The sequence below is a fragment of the Macrobrachium nipponense genome, chromosome 24 (assembly GCF_015104395.2).
Source record: "Macrobrachium nipponense isolate FS-2020 chromosome 24, ASM1510439v2, whole genome shotgun sequence".
Lineage (NCBI taxonomy): Eukaryota > Metazoa > Arthropoda > Malacostraca > Decapoda > Palaemonidae > Macrobrachium > Macrobrachium nipponense.
The window spans coordinates 75,751,996-75,779,393 of record NC_061091.1 but is presented as its reverse complement, the minus strand read 5'-3'; the positions used below and the strand labels follow the sequence as shown (position 1 = coordinate 75,779,393).

Genomic DNA, 27,398 nt, shown 5'->3' with positions numbered 1-27,398 from the left:
AGAATCATCGACTACAGTAATATCATCAAAAGGACCATTAATTCACACCAAATGGAGCAAGAAATAAAGCAGATAACCACCAGATAAAGGAGAATCAGCGAAATAATACGCCCCCCCCCCAAAAAAAAAAACGAAATTCGCAGGACCATGAAGTAAACTAAACTGTTTAAACGCCCAGAAATTCGTTTTAAACGAGGCAATTAATATTGCAGAATCGTGGAGGATACTAATACCATCAAAACGACCCCAAATTCACACCAAATGGGCCGAGAAATAACGCAGATAACCACGAGACAATAGAGAACCATGAAGTAAAATACCGTTAAAACGCCCCGAAATTCACACCAAATAAGGCAATTTATATTGTAAAATCGCGGAGAATAATAATACCATCAAAACAACCCCAAATTCACACCAAATGAGGCGAGAAATAACGCAGATAACGACGAGATAATGCAGAAAAACGAAATGAAATACCGTTAAAACGCCCCGAATTCTCACCAAACTAGGAAATATACATTATAAAATCGTGGAGGACAACAATACCATCAAAACGACCCCCAAAAATCACACCAAACGACGCGATAAATAAAACATGAAATAAGATACCGTTAAAACGCCCCGAAATTCTCACCAAACTATGAAATATACATTATAAAATCGTGGAGGACAACAATACCATCAAAACGACCCCAAACTGACGCCAAATGACGCAAGAAATGACGCAGATAACGCGGCGAAAAGTGAGAAGCACCACATAGCAGCCCTTAAACGCCCCGACGGCGGCGGAGAGGGAGTCGCCGAACGCCCGCCAGCAAAGCCAGTAGTCTCGCGTTTTCGTTCCCCCCCGGAGGACCCCCTACCGTTCGCAGTGTCGTACGTACTAAACCATCGCCGCCGAAGATGGCCGATCCGCTGAGCATTTTGCGACAGTACAACGTGAACAAGAAGGACATCATCACCAAGGACGACAACATCATCTTCGGAGAGTTCTCTTGGCCCAAGACCGTCAAGACCAACTACCTCGTCTACGGGTGAGAGCTTCGGAGGATTATTCGGCTCCTAGGGGCGCCCCCCCCCCCTTATTTACACTTATGAATCCCCATTAATCACTTTAATTGATCGGGTTATTAATCCTTAATTGATTTACGAATAGTAATTCTTTCCTCAGTTTAAATAATCGACGAATTATTGGCTAAGGCTTTTTTGCCCTTGTTTACGCCACGGCTGCTAATTATATTAATCCCAATTAATCGCTTTAATTGATCGGAATATTAATCCTTAATTGATTTACGAACGTCAAGTCTACTTAAATCTGTCCAAGAGTTAAATATCTACCAAAATTCGATTGTTTTTAACCTCCGCCTTCTGCGGCCTTGTTTACGCTGCAGTAGGTCTTTATTAATCCTCATAATCACTTTTCTTGGTCGGATTATTATTCCTTAATCGATTTACGAATATTAATTCTACTCAATTCTTTCTTTCGGGTGAATATCCGCCGAATTTCGTGACTGTTTAACTTCCGTAGGCCTGGGCCTAGGTATACGCCCTAGTTTACGCTACGTTAGGCCTTCATAAACCACCGTCGTCACTTGTCCTCATGGAAATATATTAACACTTTTTATATGTATGTACCGATTTATGAGAAATAATAAGGTGCCTGACCTGAATTTCTACGCTCTGTAGTAGCCTTTGTATCTTGGCGGTTGGGCCTCAGTAGGCCTAGGCCGCTGTGCAGCCGTTTTCAGTATGATAGGCCTGTATATAAATGTGCACGATCAGGTGTATATATGTAAATTTAAATTATAAGCTTTTACGCCTAAATTTCTGTAGTCTGTGATGTACTGCGTTCTGGTTCCAATAGGCTGCAAAAGGACAACCCTGTTTGGCCCCTGTAGGCCTGCGCGGTTGTTTACGATACGGTAGGCCTGTGTAAAGAACTGCAATTAGATTAGTCTTATTCATTACGATATTACTACTTCTTTTTTAAATTTACAATTGGCGTTCAGGAGCCGTCGTGGTGTAAATTGATCTGGTTACGGTAGGACTGGGAAGGTAGACCCATCCCAGGCCTTTCGGTAAGCAAATCCGTAACCCTGGGTTGATCCCGTGCTCTGATCCAGAAGCGGCCATTCCTTCCCGTTTCATTTTCCAAAGTGGAAGCGCGTGACGTTAATGTTAGTTTGTTGTTATAGCACATGTGACTAATCTGACGCTGTAAAAACCCTGTTGTTGAGAAACTGTGTGTGGAAAGCGTTTCGTGTAATGGTTAGATAATAAAATATGTTCACCTGCTCTAGAGCCATCAGACACTGTCCTGAATGCGTTTTATGCCATCCCCCACTGAATACGACACAGTTCTAGCATTTTCACAACCAAACCCCAAACACTTGAAGTAAGCTAAAAAACTTACGAATACTGTAAGCAGTTCGCTCGTTGTTTAAGGTCAATTAGTATGACAAAACAAGGTTTTAAACCTACTTCAACATAGGGGTAGCTTAGTCCAGCCCATATGCTTGAAGATAAGCATATGGACAGGTGAGGGCATGACCCCCTTAGTCAGGTTAGGATAAGAAGGTCTGCTGAGGTCAGGACAACCTTCTAGAGAAGGTTAAGTTTGTTTCTATCGATGGAGCCGGTGTCCGTTGTTCTCAACTGGTCTTGTCTGGTTCGGGAACTAACCAATTTACATTCAAAATGGGTGGCGTGTTTAGCACCAGCCCGTTTGGGGTTAAACAATAAAACATAACATTATACATTGTCATAAATAAAGAGAAAAGATGTTAACATAAATACCAACAAGCAAAAGGCTGTAAATATTTCAGTCAGTAAATGTCAGAAACTAAGCTACACTAGTAGTCCTCAGTTTTACCTGATAGAGGTTGAATGCAAGCGTACTCTTATTATTAATAGGTGGAAGATAAGGTATGAATGTGTTTTCTAAGTACATGATAAAACTGTATAGTCTCAAGTTAGGGTAATATGAAAGTTCTCATGGTGAATTATTGGCCGAGATAAATTAGTTCTTACAACTTAGCCTACCTTACTCTAGGATCTTCTTCTTCACTTAACTGTTGATGGCATTGATTTAATATGTAGCCTAAGACACACCTGCAAAGTTATGGAGTTACTGCAGTTGCAATTTATGTAGTAATAATGGGATTCCATGGGGCACATCAGTTTGCCTAGTAATGTCACTTTAATTCTAGGGATCTGTGCTAGCATTACAGGAAGTGTAGTGGGTCAAACACACTTAACTAGGGATATTACCTAACACCTTACTTAGGATTGTGGCTACTCCCCCCCCCCCCCCCCCCCCCCTCCTTTCCCAATTAACAAGCACCTCTGTGGCGTGGTTGGTATGGTGTTGGCGTCCTACCTCGGTGGTCACGGGTTCGATTCTCAACCATTCCATTGATGAGCGAGAGATGTGTATTTCTGGTGATAGAAGTTCACTCTCGACGTGGTTCGGAAGTCACGTAAAGCCGTTGGTCCTGTTGCTGAATAACCACTGGTTCTATGCAACGTAAAAGCACCATGCAAACAAACCTTTCCCAATTAACAAGGAAGGTGTGGCACAATGATGGATGGAAATTTTGTAGTTAAGTGGACTGGCTTAGGATACCCCTTAACAGTATGTAGTAGATCAGAATCCTAACTGAATGTTCTCTTGACCTAATCTACAGGATCTGGTGCAAGTGGGGCTTTGACCCCTATAGACTCCCAGAATTAACATCTAAAATAAAGCAGGAGAACAACATGGCAAATATTTCATTTTGGACATGTGGACTTACCTAGTCTATCCCTTAATTGTAGTAGGTCAAAATCCAGAAGGAATACATCCTAACCTCTAACCTTGCCTATTTACTACTATCAGACTGAGCAGAAGTGTGGAGAACCTTTTCCTACCCTCCCACTTAACATTGAAAGTGAAGAGATTGAAAATAAAGACAGAATAGAATGAGGGATTGGAAGTAAGATGAAGTACAATGAGAGATGAGAAGTTTTTGCTGATAATGAAGGTGTAGGAAGTAGATTGAGGGAAGGGGAAATTTCGTTCTGACTAATGGCCTAGGATACCCTTTACCTGTAGCTGGTCAAAATTCAGAAGGATATGTCCAATCAAACCTCACCTAAGGGCCTAGGTCACTGTGTCTTAACCTAGGAAGACTAACAATGAGATTAGGCACAATATAGGGTGATTGGTAAGAATTTTGCATCCAGGAACATGGAGTGGCCAAAGCTACAAACTAAACTGCGAGTTGGGCAAAATCCCCACTTATCATATGATTGCCTATCAGAAACATCAGATGAACTGCATACCTAATTCAAAATTATTGGGATTAAAAGGATTTCTTCTGACTTTGATTTAGCCTTTGTTATAATGCGTTTGATCATGGGATGAGCAGCTGGTGACGCTCGATTGGATAAACATACTACATACATATTTGATTACAGTAATGTCACAAATTAGTGGACTTCTGTATTCTGCTTATCTGCTATTATAATAAGAATATTTTTCCCCGAGCTATCATTTTAGATGTGGTACATATCCAGATATCTCTTAAATGGAATGTTAAGTGCAAGGTTAGTTATCTAGAGAACATTCAAGGGCAGACCATAATATTCATTGGGTCTATTACTTAACAATCATAATTACTAATCTGAAAGGCTAGACCCCCAAAGTGTCTGTAGAGATGCTACTGTATTTCGAGAAACCTTCCAGATTTACATGGAATGCCTTCGATATACCATTTTGAAGGCGATAGAGTTTACGAGTATAGTAGGTAGGTGGTGGTACATAGGACTTCTTTTTCATGTTGAGATTCAGTAAAAACAAAAATTGTCACATGCCTTATCTGGGATGGCAGAAAGGGGGAAAAAAAACTACTGAATATGGATTGCAGCATGCGTGTATATATTGCAAGGGTTATCGCATGTGTAATGGATTTTATTTTTTCTCATTTTCTTCAGGAAGACAAAGGCTGCAATATTTGAAGATGGAACAAACAAATAATAAGACATTTTAATCTGACTTTTATAACTGTGGAATCGAATTGGGATAACAATACATTGGTATTTTAAGCCATTTCAGTTTGATTGTATTGTCTGTCATTATAGGTATACATGCACAGTGTTGCTGACAGGCAGCGATAGTTTCTTCTCCTCCCTTCCCTCTCAGGAAAATCGTGATCTTTTGTAAATTTGCGTAACTTCACGAGGACCATTATTGTTGAAATGGAAGTAATATTTATTTGAAATTAACAATCATTCTTTTATGAAACTTATCTTTAGTCACTTTGACATCAGTGGGAGTTTTTTTTTACTATAGCTGGTTCACTTAAGGTAGATTCTTGGATGAGCCCTATGCTTACGAGACGTTTGTTTGGAGGCTGCTGATTGGCTGGTACCAGGAGGTAGGCAGCTTCCAGCCAATCAGCGGCCGCCAAACAAACGCCTCACAGGCATAGGGCTCAGCCAAGAATCTACCTTAAGTGAACCAGCTTTAGTGGCTTGTAGGGTTGGGCAAAATTGATGACATTTGTGAAGTGTCATGTTAACTGTTTCCCATCTTTATTTCAGTTCAGGAAAAGATGGTGCGCCCAAAGACTACTACTCACTAGAATGTTTGCTGTTCCTTTTGAAACATGTTAGCCTTACTCATCCTTCCTATGTCAGAAAGGCTGCAGTAAGTACAGTGTTGGTTTATATTTTATCTTTTTGAGGGCATACATGTAATAGCTTTTCATAGTGCAAGATAATTGAAGTGTGTAGCAAATATTTGCATACTGTGACTGGTTAGATTATGCTGTACCTCTGGGGTTCTAAAAGATCCTCTCCTTCTAGGCAGAGAACATACCTGTTGTGCGTCGTCCTGATCGTAAAGAACTTCTTGCCTACCTCAATGGAGAAACATCAACTGCTGCAGCCATTGATAAGTCTGCACCTTTGGAAATTCCAACACAGGTATGATTAGTTTTCGTAGTTGTTTACCTTTTGTTTAATCGTGAGTGGCATGGTTAGCATACGTTTTTTCATATTGATATGCAATGTTTGTGACAGAATATTTGTTGCATGCTACTTTCTTGCAGGTTGAAAAGTTTGACATTTATAAGAGGAGGTTGCATTGCCTTCTGACAGATCTTTTTTGTGTGTGAATGTATTTACCGAGTTGCTAAAACTGGATTCATGTAATATTTCTACCCTGGTTATATTTGTAACTAAATTGTTTTCAGTTTTTGCTTTCAGCATTTTTGAAAGCACTAGAGTTGAACATCACCTAAATAGAATTTTTTTTTTTTTACAAGCAATATTTTTGTGACGTATTCGTAACTTAATTGGCTGCCTTGACAGGGTTTAGTTATTTTGTGTCGTTCGGCTGAATTAACAGTTCTTGTATTTGTCAAATTTTAGCTGAATGATGAAATGGGCCATATTGATTGGGGGATGGCGTACTTTAAAAGTTTCTTGATAGCCAGCAGTGCTCTGATGCAATTAAAAAAAAAAAAAACACTATTCATGGCAGATAATATCCAACTGATGATTGTCCCTATCTTTATCTTAACAACATTAATGCAGACTGCTCTAAAAGTAACAACTTATGGTATGCTGTCCAACTTTTAGAACATATGACTGTAGCTTGTCCTTTGCCATGGTGGCAGGAAATTTTTACAGAAGCATGAAGTCAACCTACATTAATAGCTGCTGAATAACATTTTTTTTGTTGCATTTATTATAGATGATAGCATGATTATTTTGGAAATAAAAATAGCATGAGCTCAGTCTATAAAGTAGTTCCTGTGTTAAAATGCTATCCTTTGAAGGGAGGAAGAAATGAAGTAAGGAGTTAGGAGTGTCGATGTGAAGGTCAGCATAGATGAGTGAGATAGGCAGAGGTTGAATTGCTGGCTTGTCCTTTGTTTTTAGATATATTTTGAAGGAGAGGTCTTTGTTGTCCATGGCTGATTGACAAGTGATAAGGATCATAGCGTACGCTGTCACTTGAATACAGTTATGGACTGTAGGACAAAATACCGTTTTTCATTCACGCAGAGCAAACAAGAGAAAAAGTTTCTCGGCATCTGACTGATTATCAGTAATCTCTGAACTTTAAACAATGGTGGCCATGGATACATTAAAATGTTAGAGAAGTCATTGTAGGTTATTGTCATCATCATTAGTAATATTGTACAACTTAGTCATGTCTATGGAGTCAGGATGTGATCTCCCAAAGAATCTAAAGAAATATAGCAGAATTCTTACATTAGGGTAGGTGGATTTTACAGAACTGTGACTTTTGTGCAACTGTCAGACTTACGAATTTACCCCCATTTTGTTTTGTTTTTCATTACTACTAGCATAACCAGAAATAGGAGGCAGGTCTGTTATTTTCTCCATGGCTAAGACCCAGATTTCTTCGTTCATATTGTTCTTTCATCAGGCCTTGGCTATGTGAAGGTATTTTTATTGTAAACCATCAGTGTGAAGGTTTGGATTTAAATGCAAAACATTACATTTCTTTCAATGGTACTTGCTACCCATGGGATTTGATGGCTTACTCAGATATTTTGCCATTGAAATGGTGTAACGTGTGTGGTCAGAGTGCTCTGTTATGTTGTGAATGAATTCTTGAGGGAGTTATTCTCTGCATATATTTCCATTTTGGCTTTACTTTATTGAAAATATATAATAGTTAATTAACTAGTTTAAACATATGTACATACATTGTAAGTCACATGGGTTGTCTGAAGTATTTATACTTATAAGAGAATTAGGATTAGGAGCAATATTAAGTTGAAGAAGTTGACAGCTAGTGGGCACAGACCGAAGGAAACAGACGAAATATAAAAGGTGTAAAGCAAAACATCTGGCTGTAGAGTAGCTGCAAGCTTTTTAGACATGTCTAGGTTGTGTTATGCAAGGCTCACTGTAATTGGTATCCCCTTCATGGGTGTATTTGAAACTATAGATGCAAGTTGTCATCCTTTGCTATTTGTTGATTGATTGCACTTATGTAGGACTTGGTTATTTCTCTCTAGCTGCTGTGCATGCACTCAGAAATGCACCATCATTTTGTGTTTTCAGATTTTTTTTTTAAATGTTTTGACCCTTGCTATGTAGAATTATTGCTTAAGTATATTTGAGTATTGTGTGCTTGGGACATGTACGGTTTATTAGTTTCGTCTCATTCCCATTGTTAATCATATAGATCCCATATGTTCATGGTCAAAGAATCCCAGGCTCGCCAGCGTAGAGTCCACAGAGTGGGGGGGGCCCGGGAAAGTCCCTCACTGCGCATGTGTTGGCTCTTCCAGATATAACTACCCACTCCCATCTTTGCAACATAAGTTTCAACAATGTCAACACAGCTTTCCATTCCCATGATTATAGTCATGTTGCAGCAGTGCTATCTCTTTTTAACTGTTTTGTTTAATTCAATTAATCTTGCTACTTTTGCTTTTAGTTTTAGAGTAATTGATGAGTTCTAAGCATATTATTTTGTGCCTGGGCATGCCTTGATGTCGTCACATTTTTTGAGGGTCGGTCATAAGTTTGATATTTCATGTCTACTTATTTTGTTGAGTTTGTGCTTGCAAGAGTACCCTTCTTCATCTTTTAATATGGATTGGCCTTACCTTGATAATAAGTTAATGAACTAGAGACAAGTGATTGAGGGGATGCGGAACTTACCATTCACTGTACCATCAGTGTCACCTTTTCTTCCCTGACCTAATCAGGTGCCTCTTTGGTTAGGTTATCTGAGTTACCAGTTGCTTCTGCTTCAGCCAGACCATCTTAAGATACCACATTAGAAATGAGCCACAGAAATACTACTTAAGAAACAACTAGATTCACAGAAAGTCAATGGCATAAATATGGCTGGGTGATATTGATTCTTTTTCATATGGTTTCTGTTTTACCCATGAAGTTGGTAGAGGTGACACCCATATGCCAATTTCCATCAGAGAATGGAAGGTAGGGCTAGAACTAGGAGTTATGATAAATTGATGGGCTCTTGGTTTTCTCTTTGCAACCATATGTTCATAGTTCCCGTGCTCCTTCCGATCCAACAACATGGTAGTTCTTGGCCTTTTTTAGCTTGAGGTCACTATTTGAGCACCTTTGTAAAGATATGCTTCAGAATCTCACAACAACAACAACATTCTTCCTTCTGGCACTAGATATCTCAGTGAGGTGCTTCCAGTTTGAAAGATAGTCTTCCACACTGATGGGTGGCTGTTTCTGGGCCTTTCCTTTGTGCTTGGTCGGCAAGACTACATTGGAATCCTTCCTCCAGTTGCTGTCTTTTTATTTGTCACAGAAGACAAGGAAGACCTATGTTTTGTCTGGTTCAAGTAGTTTAAGGCGTTCCTGGAAACCTTGAAGTCTGACAGAAGTGTCTTTATGAAACTTTTTCTTGCCACAGGCCAGCAGAAGCAAATTTCTAAGAATACTGTTTCCTTTTCGCTTAAGTCATCTCTAGAGTTTACTCTGGTGAGTCACTGTCTGACATTCAGCAAATACAAGTTGTGTTTAAGAAATGTATTTCATCTTGACTTACCTGGCCTTTAAACCGAGGTGTCCTGTATCTTGTGTGTGTATACGGGCATTGTCAATGAACTTCACAAAATTTTACTTACATGTTACTCATGAAGATCAGGACATATTCTCACTGGGGCCCATCATTATGCCAGGACATACTGGTAAAATGAGGAATGGGTTGTTTCCCCTATCTAGCATCTTCATCATTACTCACCCTCTCATCATACAGTATTTCAATCACTTGAGACAGTCATGGACCTTTCATGATGAGAACCTTCATGTCTTGTGTTATTTCAAAGTGGTCTTCACCTCTCTTACATAAGAGCTCTTGTGTCTTAAGGGCATATTTGTTCTACAAATGGGCTCTTGTCTTGCTTAGTCAGATAGTTATGTTCCTGTAAACTATCTCTTCAACAAACTGTCCTCATCCTATACCTTCAGCTTTTTAATCATGAGTATCTAAAGAAGCTCACCTTCATAACTCATTGACAGTTTAGACATATAGGTTGCGATGAAACAATATTTTTAAAATCCATAACAGTTTTTTAATACAACACCTTTAATCATATATGAAGGGGCTTCCTTTAGACCCATGATTTACTACTGCTGAGAGGAGTTCATAGGTACTTGGGCGTAGCAGATGTATATGTAATGGAGGACCTTTTTCTTTGGATTTTATGCTGATGAACCCGAGAGTTTTGGCTGCTAATACAAGGTATCAATGTGAATAATAGATTTAATGGATTTTTACTGGATATTTGTCTCTTTTTCTGCAGCACTGTAAAGTGTTATTTTAGATCCGGAATTGGGCCCCTGAATTTTAGTTTTTATTTTACAGTTGCAGGAGGAAGTGATTTGTCTCAAAATTATTAAAAGTTCTTCAGAAAAGAATGACCCATCACATTTATCATCTGGGAGCAATGTTAGGAAAAGGCTGAATATAATAGGTCCCGTATATTCTCCTGCTATTAGAGAGGTGGAGTATATTCCTAATAAGAAAAGCAGATGGGATTTACCTCCTTGTAGCTACATCAGAGAAGATATCATTTTTCAACTTGATCCTGATGCTTCTTCCATTGCCCCTGAGAAGAAAGGGAAAAAAGATGTTGAAGCTCAGAACAAATTGCAATCAAATTTGGAAGCAAGTACTCACATAGAGGTTCTGGAAGTCAGGGGTGCACACTCAGATATGAGAGATGTAAGAACAGCAGTAAAAGTCCTGGAAGTAAATGAAGTGTGCTCAGATACAGTAAAGTTGTGCCATTCATGAACTTCAGGAGTAAAAGTAGGTCAGGCCTAGAGGGGGGGAAAAGTTGCTCAGATTTGAAATTAGGTGGCTTGTCTAATGTAAATGTAAAAGAAGAACCTAAGAAAAAAGGAGTAAAAACCTCTCGCAAAAAGGGAAAGTTGTCAACAGAAAATAATTCATTGTTAGTTTTTAACTTGAATCAAAAGAAAGTAGTGGAGTCCAATAGCATGTCAGCCTCGGGTTTGGAAGGTAAAGTGCAATCTTGCAATAGCAAAACGATTATAAACATGCCTGAGTCTGTGGAACCAGGTGTGAAGACAAGAACTGTGGAAGAAGATACCAGGTTTACCAATATGGTATTCATGAATTACTCTCGGTGAATGGTAATGTAAAGTAAAGTGTCAAGTCCTAAATCCATAACCTTTTAGTTCAGGTATACACTAGGAATTGTGACAGAGTCCCACCACCAAGTTTCAATTTGGTGTCACATGATTCATCATCATCTCTTTCTAGTAGGTGGGCATCACTCACTCATCCTGTTTTATAACGGCTTTGCCGTTCAAGTCCTGTAATGACTTTCAGATCACCTGTCTGTGAGACTGAATACAATTGCATGCAAAAAGCTCCTTCCTACAGTTTCACACAACATCCAGATTACATTCCCTCCAGCACTTACACATCATCTAGACTGTACTCCATCCAGCAGTAATACTAGTTGTGCACACTACACCTTCCAGCAGAACTTCCAGCAGTTCTGCTAATATTGCAACTTCTATGCCTTACAGCATTCTTACTAATTATGCACCATAAACACTTAGCAGTGTAACAAGAGTATCATCGTGACAGTGTTCCCTATGTTGCCCAGTCTATAGGACAGATACCAAATAGTCTGCTGCCAGGTTTGTGATCTGTCAGACTCAAATGTAATTATGATTAAATGTATAGAATCCTTTAGGAGAGTGGATGTAATAACCATCACGAGCAGAATTTTGGTTCTGTTATGAGAAATGACAGTTTCATCTTCAAAGGTGATTTCTATTAATAGTTCTTGTAGTTGGTTTTAAAATTCTGTGGCTGGTGATTTGTTTGTGGCAGTTAGGAAAAATACAATATCTAGTTACTATAATTTTATTATTATTATTGTCTACAATATGCAAGTTTTGCATTTTTACTTGAATGGCAATCTCTTCATTGGTTTTCTTGGTTTTGATATTGCAAGGTATCATTTTGCTTTTCATCTAGGAGTAAGTTTTAAAAAGCTAGTGAATACTGTCCTGACATCCTGTACAAAGTCTTTGGAAACTTGGAATTTGGTTGTGATAAAGGCTGATGTTTTCCAAAAAGTTTTCCTGTTTTTGTTTTTCCCATTTAAAAGAAAGTATATTTATCAGTTGCAGTGCTGATGGTTTACGGTAGATGAAACTATGCATTTTGTTATTATGTTGTTCCTTATTTGTTTCTGTCATTTCCATACAGCACTAATATTGCTGTTTGTTTGCGAGATAGTAGCGCAGAGTCCTATTCCTTCAGTTACATTGTTGTACGAGTACTTTGCTATTAATGTATATTAGTACGTTACTTGTTTATACCGTATATATTTTCAGTTTAATTCAAGATATCTTGTGTTAATTTTGATTGGGGAAGAGGCATTTATGTATATTACTATACGCTGTATTTGGTTATTCCTTGACACACATTGATTTTCTGAAAAACTATTGGATATAGTAATTGTTAATGGTTTTTTTTGTACTGTTAAAGTTTTTGTTCCGGTTGTTTCTCCTTTTGGGCCATTAGGAGAAGGTATTATCATCTGAAGCTGTTATAAATAACTAAATCGTGAAAAATTATACTATGGTCATGGTCTGTACAGTAAAGTATTATAAATTTCTAAAAGTAATGTTGTTATTTTTTTATTTATCCATTGAAATGTTATTTGGTTCAGAAAGATACTGTCATGATCTGTGGTGTGAATTTAATTATAGTAATTTTTGTTTTATTTCTCCATTTATTTTTATTTGGTTCTTTTTACATAACTTGCTCTTCTGATATATTGGTCCACCTTTTGAAGTAGGTATTCCTGAATTTTTATCTGCAAAAGATTTGTATACAGCCATAATGTTGTGGAGTCTTTTCCTTATGAAGTATGATGAGATTTTTATCATTAAGCTTTGTAGAAAAAAAATTGCTTTAAGTGATTAGTTTTCTCACATAACCTGCAAATGATTTCATACCAACTTAGCTTTGTTGATATAGCACCTTCTAATGTTTGAAACCAGTTTTGATAGTTTTATGTGGCTCCCATTGTTAATAATATATAGCCACTTTTTTGGGTGAGGTAAATTTTGTTTCTACCAAAAATGAATTTCCTGCTTTTTGCTTTGTCAACCAAACTCCACCGAGAAGACTAGTGTTTTTGTTAGGTATATACTACTCTTAAGTGTCTTAGCTTTGTGGGCTTTTATAGAACGCAATGTTGTCTTTCTTTCATGTACGTATGTACGTGTGTTTACTAAATCTGCTTTAATAGTTGTTTTTGTGCCATAAATGCTTAATAATAAAAAAACTTGAGATGCGAAATTTTATGTTTGAAAGTGTTTTGTATCAACTTTATTTGTCAAGGATAGTGCAATAATTTGTAAAACTATTTTTGCAACTTTTTCGTATTACAGTGCATTTAATGGTTTAGAATCGAGGTTAACAGTAAGTCACTCTGGCTTTTTTAGATGATCATAATTGTTGTTGTTCACATTTGTATAAGTCCTGGTGTAAAGATTTCATCGAATACAAATATTAATGTAATATAGGACTTGTTTTATTGACATGTCTTGATGGAATTTTTTTCAGAATCATGTGGTTGTTACATTTTGAATGATAGATTGTGAAAAAGGTAGATGAGAATTGAAAAAGGATTCACAGTACTCCCACAGAAGGTTACATTCAATCCTCCATCTATGTAAGATGTGTGGTCCCTTGACCCCCAGCCTTCTAAATTAAAAAATAAAACTTAAGTAAATATCCTAGTACAGTACACTGTACTGTAGGATGTTGATATATGTATGTTACAACTTAAACACATTCTCCTATTTATATCATGTGATACCTAAATCATTTTGAATGCTAAACTCTTATTATACTGTTTTGTTAAAGAAGTGACAAAAATCTACATGTTCGGTACTGATTTCGCTGTTTCAACCTGATATTAGTATGTGACTCGACAACCTAACACTTTTTCTTTTTCTAGACTTACATTTTGATCTCATTTGCGTATTCTGATGAAAGGGAAGGTTAATTACAGAATTTAGTAAAAGTGAACAGAAAATTCTCTCTCTCTCTCTCTCTCTCTCTCTCTCTCTCTCTCTCTTCTCTCTCTCTCTCTCTCTCTCTCCTCTCTCTGTGTGTGTGCTTTTGCTTGTTATGTAAGACTACATTCAACTGTAGTGTAGCATTTATTCTCATATAACGGTAATTGTGTCTGCATTGCTGTTTGGCAAGGTAGCCATAGTTCCACTTTCAAACTAGCCATAGTTCCACTTTCAAACTGTGGTTAAATGATAACGTATTCTAAGATGGAACATCTTCATAAAGCAGTTACAAAGATATGTCATTGTTATGGTTTAATGTTCCAATCATATACAGCAAATTGTACCATGTGTAATCATAATGCCTGTATGTATGAAGTTCAGATGTTTTTCATGCAGTCTTAATGTTGAGATGTACAGAAAATTCAAATTTTGCATTTTGGAATGTTCTGAGACTTACAAAATTTTGTTTTTCTACGGAATTTTTCAATTTTTCAAATTCTTCTGAGTTAGGCAGCTGTAAATTAAAGACCAACTGCATTTAACTTACATCCCTTTGAAGATGGAGCTTGGGTCCTTGACCCAGTGTTATTTACTGTGCAGGTGTGTGACTGCTATATTTGATTTCATCCATGTAATAGCAGTAATTTGATTTTATAATCATTCCGGATTTATTGTTTGTATTTTTACAGTCCTCTAGTAATGTTTGTATTTATAGGTTAAGCGAACAGTTGAAGATACTTCAGACAGCACAGCCAAGAAGCCCCGATATGATGACAGTGATGTGCAGAAACTCAAAGAACATCTTGCGCTTCGTTTTGATGCTCCAAAGACCTCGTCCATTGTCAGTAACATTGATAGGTATGTATCACAGAAATTCATTCATGGTAGTGAAGTAATTATTGATTATTTAACCCTTAAACGCCGACTGGACGTATTTTACATCGACATTTTTTGTCTCTCGGGTGCCGACTGGACGTATTTTACGTCGACATACAAAAGTTTTTTTAAAAATTCGCGGAAAAATACTTTTAGGCCTACCAGCCGAAAACTCTTGAATCACGCGCCTTGGGGGATGCTGGGAGTTCACGGATCAAGGTGTTGTTTTGTTTACAATCGTTACGCAGGCGCGCAAGCGCGAATTTCTTGCTTGCTGCACTAAAAAGCATCTGTGACACATCTCGGAAATTATTTCGTCACTGACATAATTTTTTTACCATTTTAAATTAGCCATTACATGGAGTATTATATATGAAAATGTGCGCATTTTTATGTAAAATACAACAAAAAAAATACTCATGATTGTAGCTTTTATCAGTTTTGAGATATTTTCATATAAATAACGATAAGTGCCAAAATTTCAACCTTCGGTCAAATTTGACTCTACCGAAATGGTCAAAAAACGCAATTGTAAGCTAAAACTCTTATATTTTAGTAATATTCAATCATTTACCTTAATTTTGAAACTAATTGGAAGTCTCTAGCACAATATTTCGATTATGGTGAATTTATGAAAAACTTTTTCCTTACGTCCGCAAGGCGGTAACTCTTCCGAAAAAAATCATACATGCGATTGTGGTAATGTTTGCACCATTTTTAAATTAGCCGTTACATAAAGTTTTATATATGAAAATGTGCGCAATTTCATGCACAATACAACTAAAAACAACCCATGGTTGTATCTTTTATCAATTTTGAAATATTTTCATATAATAAATGATAAGTGACAAATTTTCAACCTTCGGTCAACTTTGACTCTACCGAAATGGTCGAAAACGCAATTGTAAGCTAAAACGCTTATATTCTAGTAATATTCAAGCATTTACCTTCATTTTGCAACAAATTGGAAGTCTCTAGCACAATATTTCGATTTATGGTGAATTTATAAAAAAAAATTACATTTTCTTTACGTCTGCGCGGTAACTCTTCCGAAAAAATCATACGTGCGATTGTGGTAATGTTGCAACATTTTAAATTTATTAGCCGTTACATAAAGTTTTATATATGAAAATGTGCGCAATTTCATGTATAATACAACAAAAAATAGTTGAAGGTTGTAGCTTTTCTCATTTTTGAAATATTTGCATATAAATCACGATAAATAGAAAAAAAACCACGTTCGGTCAATTTGACTCTACCGAAATGGTCCGAAAAAAAACGCAATTGTAAGATAAAACTCTTACAGTCTAGTAATATTCAGTCATTTATCTTCATCGTGAAACAAATTCGAAGTCTCTAGCACAATATTTAAATTTATGGTGAATTTAAAAAAAAAAAACTTTCCTTCCCTCCGCGCGTGGATTCTCCGCCACAAATCTCCGAAATGTGTAAGTCCCATTCTCGGAATATTTGCTCCGTTTCATATTAGGCATTTCATAGAGGTTTATATATGAAAATGTGCGCAATGTCATGTAGTATAAAACAAAAAATATTTGAAAGTTGTAGCTTTTCTTATTTCCGAAATAATTGCATATAAAAAAATATATATAAAAAAATTCGACATTCGGTCAACTTTAACTCGTCAGATATGGTCGAAAACTGCATTTGTAAGCTAATATTCTTACAGTATAGTAATATTCAATCATTTGTCTTCATTTTGAAAGAAATTGGAAGTCTCTAGGACAATATTTATATTTATGGTGAATTTTTGAAAAAAATATTTGTTTACGTCCGCGCGTTACGAATTCATGCATTATTTTGTGATAATATTTTCTCTGTGTTGCTTTTATTGTTTTACAATGTGTTATATACCAAAATGATTGCAATGTAGTGTACATTACAATGAAAAAAAAGTAACTTGTTATCTTTACCGTTTTGCGCACAGCACGATTTAAATACAATTATATATGAAATTTCGTTTTTGCGCTATCATATATCGCATTATTTATATATGATAATGATAATTTTTTCCATTTCTGATGGTTGCATACTAAACTTCAGGCAATGACAAAAAAAGGAGCCAAAAATGAACTCTTAATCTTAAAAACTAAGCGCGCTGTGATTTTTTGAAAAAAATATTTTTTCCGCTTCCGCTCTCACTCTGAAACGTCTCCGGCACATGGGAGACATTTTTTTTTTTTACCGCTTCGGCGTTTAAGGGTTAATTGACATTTTTCACGATTTCATATTGTCGAACATTGGTTACGTACATTGCAATATTGTAAATAGATATGGTTTGATATCTGCAGTGAAGGTTTTTGTTTTTATAGGGGCTGTATCAAAGCCCTTTTTCTTTGGATTTGATGTTAGTACATTTCATGTGTAAAAATTGTCCAAAGTATATAAAAGTACAATTCATGGTTAGGAATTTTAGGGTTGTTTACACTTTACCGGGCCAGTTGCTCCCTACTTTGTTTGTTGTTGTTTTGGTATCGCGACACCCAAATCCATCCGCCACGGTAAGTAGCCTTACTGTAACCCCTGTGGTTAGCGCGCGCAGCGCAACATTACCTCTTGCCAGAACATGCCGTGCCTGCCAAGAATCTTTAAATATGCGGATAAGGCGCGAAGCGCCGTTCCGCCACGGCCTTACTGACAGCACACATAAATCGATCGTCGCGGATATGTAGTAGCTCCCTACTTTGTTTGTTGTTGTTTTGGTATCGCCGCCATATTGGTTTTGGTGTTCTTCCGCCGATTTCGGTCGGCGGTCGAGTGGGCCCGCTAATCTGTAAGTGCTCCGAATTTTATTGATGTCTTCTTTCATTTCTTCAGATCGCTCTCAGAAGCCATGTCAATTGAAAAGATTGCTGCCATTAAAGCCAAGAGGTTGGCTATCAAACGTACCATGATTAAGGAAGACGACGATCTTGGCTTAGGAACCGATCTACGTAACATGTTAGAATTTGATATTGACGTTACAAAAGATATCACTACCAAAGAAAGACAGTGGAGAACTCGAACAACCATCCTACAGAGCACTGGGAAGGTATGAAAAACTTGTGTGTTCCCCTTAATGCTTTGAGATTCTGGGAGGTCCCAAAACTCATTGGTTATGTCACTTATTGACTGTCAATGGGCATTGTAATGTTTGTCTGTCCTTGCTCACTGTAAATTCATTTTTCATGATTTACTATTGCTGTTTTACATTACTTTAAAATTGAGTACTTTTAATTGATTGTACAAAATTTAGAAATGGAACACAAGAACAGAATGACTGTCAGAATCTCAGACGTTGACATTTGCACGATCAAAAATGACTAGAAATTCAAATGATTAAGTAACAGTACGTCAATGGGATGTGCCTGAAATGTGAATGTTAATTCCTTTTTAATGAAGGACATTACCAGAATTACCCAGAGTAATTTTCATTTTATGCAGGGAAAAGAAAAATGAATGCTGATTTAGAATAAATGTGACTATAAAATTATCTCTGCTTTGTAGCTTTATTTGTATTGAGCTTATTCTAGAGTCCACTTTGGTTTATTGGGTAAATAATAACCATTAGATAATTATTACTGTGGATGCAAATACAGAATTATGTGTCCCTTTGTATTACATGATTTATTTTTCTTATTTCTTAAAATATCCTACCTGTATTGATATTGAATACTAATATTAAATCGTCTGCTCAATAGATGTGTACTTTGTTTGGCAACAATTAGTAAAGTATCCATATAGGGCAACCTTATGGTGCATCATCTGGTGGTTGTTGAAGTGGGATCACAGATGTGCTGCACTTTGTGAAAAAAGATTTTTGTTGTAAATTAATAAAGTTTCATAGGTAATTTGGAAGCAAGTCAAGCGTCCATAAATTGCAACCTTATGGTGCATCAGCTGGTGGTGGTTAAAGTGGAATCACAGGTGTGTTGCCATTTTTAAAATATATCTTTATTTTAAAATAATCTTTGTGGTTTGTCAGACTGATATGATAAGTTGGATTCCTGAGTAAAACAATTTTTGAATGAAATTATGAATTTGAAGTAATGTGGAGATTAGTTTGTGTATTCAGCAACTCATTTTAATGAGTATTATTTGAATATTAAGGCTGTGTTTCTAGATTAAAGTAGTACTCTTTTCACTGTATTTGGAAAGGTGTCATGCTGTATAAAGTATTATTTTCTATTTTTTCCAAAGGTATGACGTGATTGCATTTTCCAAACATGATTTTGAAGTGGCCCTTATCTTTACAGCAATTTGCTGCCAGTATCATGGGGCTTCTCAAATCTATAAAAGCACGAGAAGAAGGCCGTGCCAGAGCCACTGCACCTAATCCTCTGCCAACCCCTGTGAGCAGAGTGCCCCAGCCAATTGGTTACTCAAGATACGACCAAGAAAGATTCAGAGGAAAGGAAGGTATGTAGTAAAAGCTAACAATGACGATTGTGAGAAGATTTCACAAGGAAGGGGAAGTGAGTCTTTTATAATGACTGCACAAAAAGTCTGCGTCCCCTTCTTTCCTCCCAGTACTATTTTTTGCAAAGAATCTTGTAGATTTATTTATATTTGTCCATCATATGGATTGTTTTTGGGAGGATATTTGATCATTTTAATTATGAATAATGTGTATCTTTAGTTTTTGTGTTGTGCAAATCTAATTTTTTAGGCTGATAGACAATGATATTTACAGATCTGATTAATATTTGTTTTTCAGAAACTGAGGGCTTCAAAATTAACACTATGGGAACCTACCACGGTCTATCTCTGAAAAGTGTGACAGAAGGTGGTGGTCAGAGTAACAAACTGGCACCACAGCCAGACCTAGCTCCACAGACTAAGGTATGTGTTAATTTGTTCAAGTAAATATGGTTATTGGAAGAGGGCTTGTAAAATAAGCTTTCTTTGCAATCTTTTAGCCAAGTATGATTATTGTTTCTCATTTTCAAAACTAAATTATGTCAACATAATGTTGCCTATTGATGTTATTTTTTGCTTATTGAGCTGTGGTTTGTAACAGTTTTTTTCTTGTGGTTAAGTGATTTTTCTAATTGTTTATTGACAGCCTGTGCCCGGTCAGCAAGCAAAGAAAGTATCCAGAACTCCTATAATTATTGTCCCCAATTCTCCTACATCACTCATTACGATGCTAAATGTCAAGGACTTGCTACAGGATATGAAGTAAGTAGCTTATTAGAAAAAAACCAATCTGGTTAGTTTTTTTTTTTTCTCGCTGGTTTGCAGAATTTATAAATTTCCCATTTTAGCCAGTGTATCTGTCTTGAATTTCAAAGGAAATGGAAGCTGTAAGGAACTTGGCAATTTTGCTTATACCTGCTTGGGTTCTTTGTTTTATACATACTTAATTAGTTGGTTTTGCTGTCATCTATCACTCAGTCACTTCTTGTTTTCTGATTCTGCATTGTTTTTAACAGCTTGCATCCTCGTTGTAGGCTCATCAACTTACCGAATCATTCTAAGTCATTTTGGGTTCTATTATTATTATGTCTACTTGTGCTGCAAAACATTTGTCATCCTTGGGGAAGGTATCCCCTTTAAGTGACCGTCTTGTAGGAGCCAAGTGTGTTTTCTTGCCCCTACTAGTGCAATTTGCGAGAGAGCAACATAATTTTGGGCAACATACTCGTATGTATACAAATTATGCTCCCCCTTTTGTATATCTGACCTCTGCAGTTGCTTTTGTATTTTATGGCCTACTCTTGTTATAGTGTGCCTTTTTTCCCAGCTACCTCGGCATATCTGATGCTTCTCTTTATCCTCGAGTGCCACCATGTATCTGGATGCTCCTGCGCATTGGCCCTTCCTTCTTAAATGTCCTATTGCTTGGTTGGCCTTGACCAGTGCAGTATTCATAGCCTCTGCTTCTCCATGTACTCATGTTCATTCAACCATTCCATCTTGTATGGCCATTCGTTTGACCTCGAGCAGTCCTGTGTTCACAGTTTGTCTTGCCTGCTCTTGCATCCCATGACTATCTTTGCCCCAAGATTCGTGCAGCCTCATTTCTGAATTACAAGATGACATGACAGCAGTAAATACTATTAGGTCTAGATGGTAATGATTATTAATTATACATCAAACCCTATCAAGAGAACACTGGAAAACAGTAATAGTGATGGTAGTACTTTGTTGTATGCAGTTTGTACTCCCGGTTCTTTGGCCAGAAAATAAACCAACAGTAATATTGTGATTTTGGAGGCTAGTTATTAATGAGTGGTGCTTCTATAGAGTTTGATCTAAGGAAGTGCATATATTTGTGTAAAGTTCCTCTGAAAGAAATATGATTAAGTTGTGTCAAGTAAAAGGTTGGGTGTTCATCTTTGGTATTAGTATTAGTATAATAATTCTAATGTATTGTAATAAAGTAATTTTTATTTGTGTACGATTGAAATTAAGCTGAGTCAAATGCTCACATAATTTTTCTTTATTTTTAACGAGTAAAATTTTTCTCGTAGCGGTTGAACTGAGAATTTTTGCAGGGGAGATGTGCATAGCCAAAGGGATGAAGTAATTAAGATGTGACCAGTTCATCTCCCATAGGGGGTCAGTGCTGTCAGTGCACCTTCGGTAGCGTGGTCGGTATGGTGTTGGCGTGCCACCTAGGTGGCCGTGAGTTCAATTCTCAGGCGTTCCGTTGAGGGGTGAGATGTGTATTTCTGGCGATAGAAGTTCACTCTCGGTGTGGTTTGTAAGTCACGTGAAGCCGTTGGTCCCGTTGCCGAATGACCGCTGGTTCCATGCAACATAATATGCCGTACAAACGAACAAAACAAATATAGGCAATATTTAAGGGTCTTTGCAGCCTCCCTTCGCCCCTTAACTATAAACTCAGACTTTCTACCTTCTCTAGCAATTGTTACATAGTGCAACTTTTAGAGTTTATCCTGTTAAACTTTCAGACATTCTTACTGTCAATATCCCTTCTAGTGCTTAACCTCGTAGGTCCCAGCACTTGGCCGTTGGTCTGAATGTAATACTCTATTCTATTCCATTCAATTTTTGACTGGTTCATCCTTTTGCAGATTTGTTACGAATGAAGAGAAACGAGCCCAGGGTACAAAGCGAGAGAGTGAAATGCTCATCCAGCGAATCAAGGAAGGAGGGCTAACTGTCCCGTACCGTATCACTGATAACCCTTCAAAATTAAGTTACAGTGACTGGGATCGTGTCGTAGCTGTATTTGCAATGGGCCCTGCCTGGCAATTCAAAGGCTGGCCTCATGATGGAAACCCCGTAGAAATTTTTAATAGAAGTAAGTATGGCAGTGGTTCTTTACTTTAAATAATATTTAGTTTGATGTTGAGACTTTTAAGTGGGTTGTGTTAACTATTCACTAAGGAGAGTTATAAAAATTAACTTGGATGATGGTGGAATGTATGTGTTAATACTATCAAGAAAATAAGCTCATGTATTGAAGAAAAAGAATTTACTATTTTCACTAGTTCTGGAAGGCATTAGTATTCCATTTGTTTTCTTGCATAGATGTAAGGTCAGATTGTGGTGTGAACTTTATTTAAATCTATAAAATAATGGCCAAATTAAAAAAAATCCTGCCTCTGATATCGGTAGGTTGTGCCTCTCATAGATAGTTCACTCTTTCTATGAAGGTATTTGTGCAGTAATAAATATTTGCTGGAATTAATCGGATATTTTCTGTGTTTGCAGTTTGTGGGTTCCACATAAAATATGAAGAAATGAAGGTAGATACGAACATAGCAAATTGGGCTGTTCACGTAATCAATCTCAGCCGTGTTCGCAGACATTTAGACAGAGCTAGGTTCTTGGAATTTTGGGAGAAACTGGATAGGTAAGTTAATTAATTTCCGTTCAGTTGCAAATGCATTTTGAATGAAATCCCACTAAACTAACTTTAGGAATGTATGTGAATTGATGGATGATTGGTTTTGCATGCATGAGTTTGTGCTTTCTTTATGATTTTTTCTTCCCATTTCCATTTATTTTCACTTGCTTTTTTTTTTTTTTTTTTTTTTTTTTTTACACAGTCCACCTTGTTTAAGAATGTTCGTGTAAGTGATCTGGTATTCTTACTTCCATCATTCTCAGTTTCCATATCTGAATCTGCAAATGAGGGTTTCACAATACGAAGGGTCTATTGGTCTGGAGGGTCATTTTTTGAAAACCTGCCTAAAGCTCCAGACTTTATTCAAGTTTAAGCATGTGTAAGCGGATAATGAAAATTCAAGTGCTAACTTGGTCAAAAATTGCATTTAGTGACAAACTCTTTTTGCCTTGTGAGTTTCCAAGAACGTGCCTTCGTATGACAACTTCTGTTGAGTGCAAAATAAACAGTATGAAGGGTCTATCTCAGCCAGCTGGGCGGCTCAGCCAATCAGCGTGCAGAATGAGAATATTATCGGCCAATCTGCTCATTATAATTGTGTGTCAGGTGTTATAGGGTATTAGTATTTTTATATTTTCCACTTTATTATTATATGGATTGAAAATAAATATAAATAAAAAGAAATTATACACTGAAATTAACATGTTTCAAAGGTTACCATGCATGCGTTAAAAAAAATATTCACAGCACAAATATTTTAGAACTTTATTGGGTCAAGAAGTATAGGAAAATAAATATACCGGAAAAAAATTTATAAAAAACCAAAAACACAAAAACAGCAATTGCCATTTGCGACAGTGAAGACCTTATTTTTCCTCTTTCTGAATCAATTTTTTTTAATATAATACTTTTCATCTTGAAAATTAGCTTCCAAAAAATTATGTAAACAATGTCACTATCAGAAGAAAAAGTCACTTTCAATAAACTCGTAGTATATATTTTTATTCACAAAAAATGCTCAGTGCCATAAAGTAGATAGATTTTACTTCGCAATGTAACAAAAAGCGCACAAATATCTTGAAAAATGACAGATACTGCTGTTTGAAAATTGCAAATTTTCAAGCTCGATTTCTGGTGTTATTTGGATTTTTAGAAAAATTGCAATAGACCCTTCGTATTGTGAATTACAAATGCAAGGAAGTAATGCAACAAGAGAAGCAAGTGAGAAATTGAATTGGTAACATTTGAATGTATATCAGTGTTTCATTTTCCTATTCTTTTGTCAGAGATTAATGTTCAGTGAAAGATTTTTTTTTTTTAATTTTAGAAGGAATTAATGCGTTTTTTAAGGGTGAAACGCTTGCTATATTAGAATTTTAGATAGTACCTGTACGCCAAAACTTACTTTCAATTAAATTTTCAGTCCCTTTTATTTTCTAGTATGCATTATTCTAATACATATATTTAATATGGTAACTGTAAAGAAAAATAAAGTAGTTTATTTGTGAAGTTTGTGGTAATTTTGTATGTGTTGATATCATAAACTTGGTCTGGGTGTAAAGGTAAATAAAAGTGATTTTGTGGCAGATACATCAATCTGTCAATTATGCATCATTATTGTTGCTGCTGTTAATGTTTGTAGTAAAATGAGAGCACTGACTGTACTTGATACTATTAAAAGTTACTTTGTATAAATTTCATGTAATTTTGTATAGTGCTGCCTTTTTTTTTTAATGCAAAGAGCATTCTTGATTAAAATTACCATCCATTTTGTAGAATACTTCTGTATACTTAGTTATGTATTTTTTTAAATTAACTATTAAATCATTGATTTTTTTCAGGTTCATAATATTCAACAAGTCTCATCTAAGGTGGTAGTCTTTCTGTATAGCTGTTTCCAAAGAGTCCTTGCCTGTGAAGGTAAATTTGTTTGCAATCAAATTTCAGTATGTTTGAAAGAAAAAAAAAAAAGTTTTTTCAGTCACTTTATCGTAACTAGTAATGGTTACAGTATAGATCCTTCAACTGTAGAGATACTTCCTGCCGTATGACACTTGATAGTTGACAAGACTCTGGCGTGTTGGTGCCGTTGATATTCCTTTCGTTGTTATGACAGACGTAGTTATATGTTGACTGGAGTCTTGGAAATCTGATTATAGTGTAAATGTATATATATATATTTTTTTTAATATAGTATCTAATATAGAAGTGATTTAATTTAAGGCCTCAATTGTAATGATGTAACCCATCTGTCACTAGTATTTCTTAAGTTTGTATTTCCAGATAAGAAATATAAATTTAATGGGAACTGCATTTTTTTTATCCATAACGTCATTTAGATTAACAGCATGAAAGCATGTGGTGGAGAGTAACCTTAACCTTACTAGGTTTGTTAGTTCAGTTCGAAGTTCTTTCCTTTTCTTCTGACCATCTGTCTGAAGGAAACACACAAACACAGGCCATGGCTTATTAGGTATCCATGCAGAAAGTGGTTCTGTTTTTGCAGAGTTGGTGAATAATCAAAGATCCAAGGACCTTTGGTAATATAGTGTATAGAGTTCCAGCTCTGATTGAGGGCAGTGAGCAGTCTGAACTGCAGTCTTCTGACCTTATGTTTGTTTCAAATAGTTATTTTAAGTATGCTTTACATCAATATTTTCATGTAAAACTTGGCAAGGAGTTTCCTTAGGAATTATTATGGTACAAAGCATATGCGAGTGGGAAAGATAGTTACTGGAATAATGAAATTCTATAGTTGTATTACAAATAGCATTAAACTACATGGTAAAGATAATGGGTTATAACCCTTGTAGAGCAAATATAAAGTGTGTATTTTGGTCATTTTTATACAGGTTATTTTTCTTGATGGCTGAGTAGTAGTATCTTCTTTTTCCACTGGTGGAGAGTACAATTTAGAGTTCACTTGGCTCATTTTTTCATGTCACATTTGGAAAATCTTGATTAAAACTTGATTGGGCAAAAGTATCAAAGAGCATAGATTTGAAAGAATTTAAGTCAAACTGGACAGTAGTTTATAATTTCATTGTTCATGTCATGAATAGCATATACAGTAGAAATTTATAGATACCGAGATGATTTGTCCATTTTCTTAATGAAAAACTAATTAGGATGTTCCATATTTTTGTAGCGGTTTTGAATGTAGCTGTAGTGCTAGTAGGTACAACTAACCACCTGAGTAGAGTACAGTACAGTTATCTGTACGTTAGAAAACCTCTGAATAGCAATTTAGAAATTGGAACTGCAAAGTAGATGTGATGGCAAAAGTAATCCAGTCCTTGATATGTGATTTATGTTGGCAGTTTTATTCTTTACAGTTTAAAATTGGCAGTCTTTGTTTTATCACCCATAGTTGTAATCTGTAATATGGTGTTACTGACAGCCAAATGACCTAAGAGGAGTTGTGTGAGACCATTTATCCCCAAAGTGGTCTTCCAAAGTTCCAGTAATGAATGAATGATGTAGAAGGTCATTCCATTATTTGGTCATAGCTAGAAAAAACTTGAACGGTCTTTGGTTTGGTTAAACTCTTAATATCTGTGATAGCTGAACCTCACAAATATAAAGGCAGGGCTGTTTGAATAAACTTTATACGTATCAGGTACTACATGGTAGATGGTATGATCTGGGAAGCAGGACTTCAAAGGATTGTCAGGATCAAAAAGATGATTATCTAAAAGCATGCACAATGTGCTGATTGAAAGACTGTCTGAGATAACACAAAGATCTGAAATAATTCAGTAGAACTGGAATTTCAAGAGCAAAGTCATCTGCTGAAGACCAGTTGAGGAATAATATTCTAGACATAGCAGAATTAATGCTAAAATCATTTCTTGAGACTAGACGTGGCTAGAATTCTGATAAACTTGCCTAGTTTGCAGTATTTTTTGTGCAACTAAAGAAGAGATACCCCGTATATATTCCTCTAAGGTGAGTTAAATGAGTTGCATGTAGTTGAAGAAATATGTCCGAAGACATTTTGGTTATGGAGATCCAATGTCTTATACTTTTTAAATGTCTTACTTTGTGAGTTTTATTGTGGGTCATTCACCCATAATTATCACCATGCACTGATTTTAATCAAGTGTATGTTAAGAAAATAGAATAGCATTGTCTGGAAAGAATAAATTTGCTAGACCATTTCAAGTCAAGGAGTGTGAATCCAGTGGTCTGTTTTTACTGTAGGGGGATAGTGCACCGCATTGATTAAGGTCCTTTGCAGCGTGCCTTTGGCCTCCAGCTGCAACCCCTTCCGTTCCTCTTACTGTGCTTCCCTTCATATTCTGTTTCTTCCATCTTACTTTCCGTACATTCCTAACAATTGATTCATAGTTCGACTGCGAGGTTTTCCCCGTTGCACCTTGCCAACCTTTTACTGTCCATTTCTGTCTCGGCGCTGAATGAGCTCATAGGTCCCAGTCCTTGGCCTTTGGCATAAATTCTATATTCAGTTCAATTCATTGGTCTGCTTAAACTGAAATGACTGCTGAATCACTATCCTTCAGGTGCATCAGAAAAGGATGTAAACCAAATTTATGCAAGATTGAGTTGTTGTTATAATTAGTGTCATAAAAATCCACAATTATATAGT

At 36.3% G+C, this 27,398-nt stretch overlaps 1 protein-coding gene across 1 annotated transcript; it reads left to right on the top strand.

The window, feature by feature from the left end:
- Positions 1–787: 787 nt before the first annotated feature.
- LOC135205805 (parafibromin-like) lies at positions 788–25,097 on the top strand. The gene is made up of 11 exons (XM_064236961.1): positions 788–1,034; positions 5,584–5,689; positions 5,848–5,967; positions 14,810–14,952; positions 17,806–18,019; positions 19,224–19,386; positions 19,685–19,809; positions 20,033–20,148; positions 22,011–22,240; positions 22,654–22,795; positions 24,631–25,097. Exons 1-11 carry the CDS (start codon positions 904–906, stop codon positions 24,665–24,667), a joined length of 1,527 nt encoding a protein of 508 aa, XP_064093031.1. The 5' UTR covers positions 788–903; the 3' UTR covers positions 24,668–25,097.
- Positions 25,098–27,398: the final 2,301 nt, after the last annotated feature.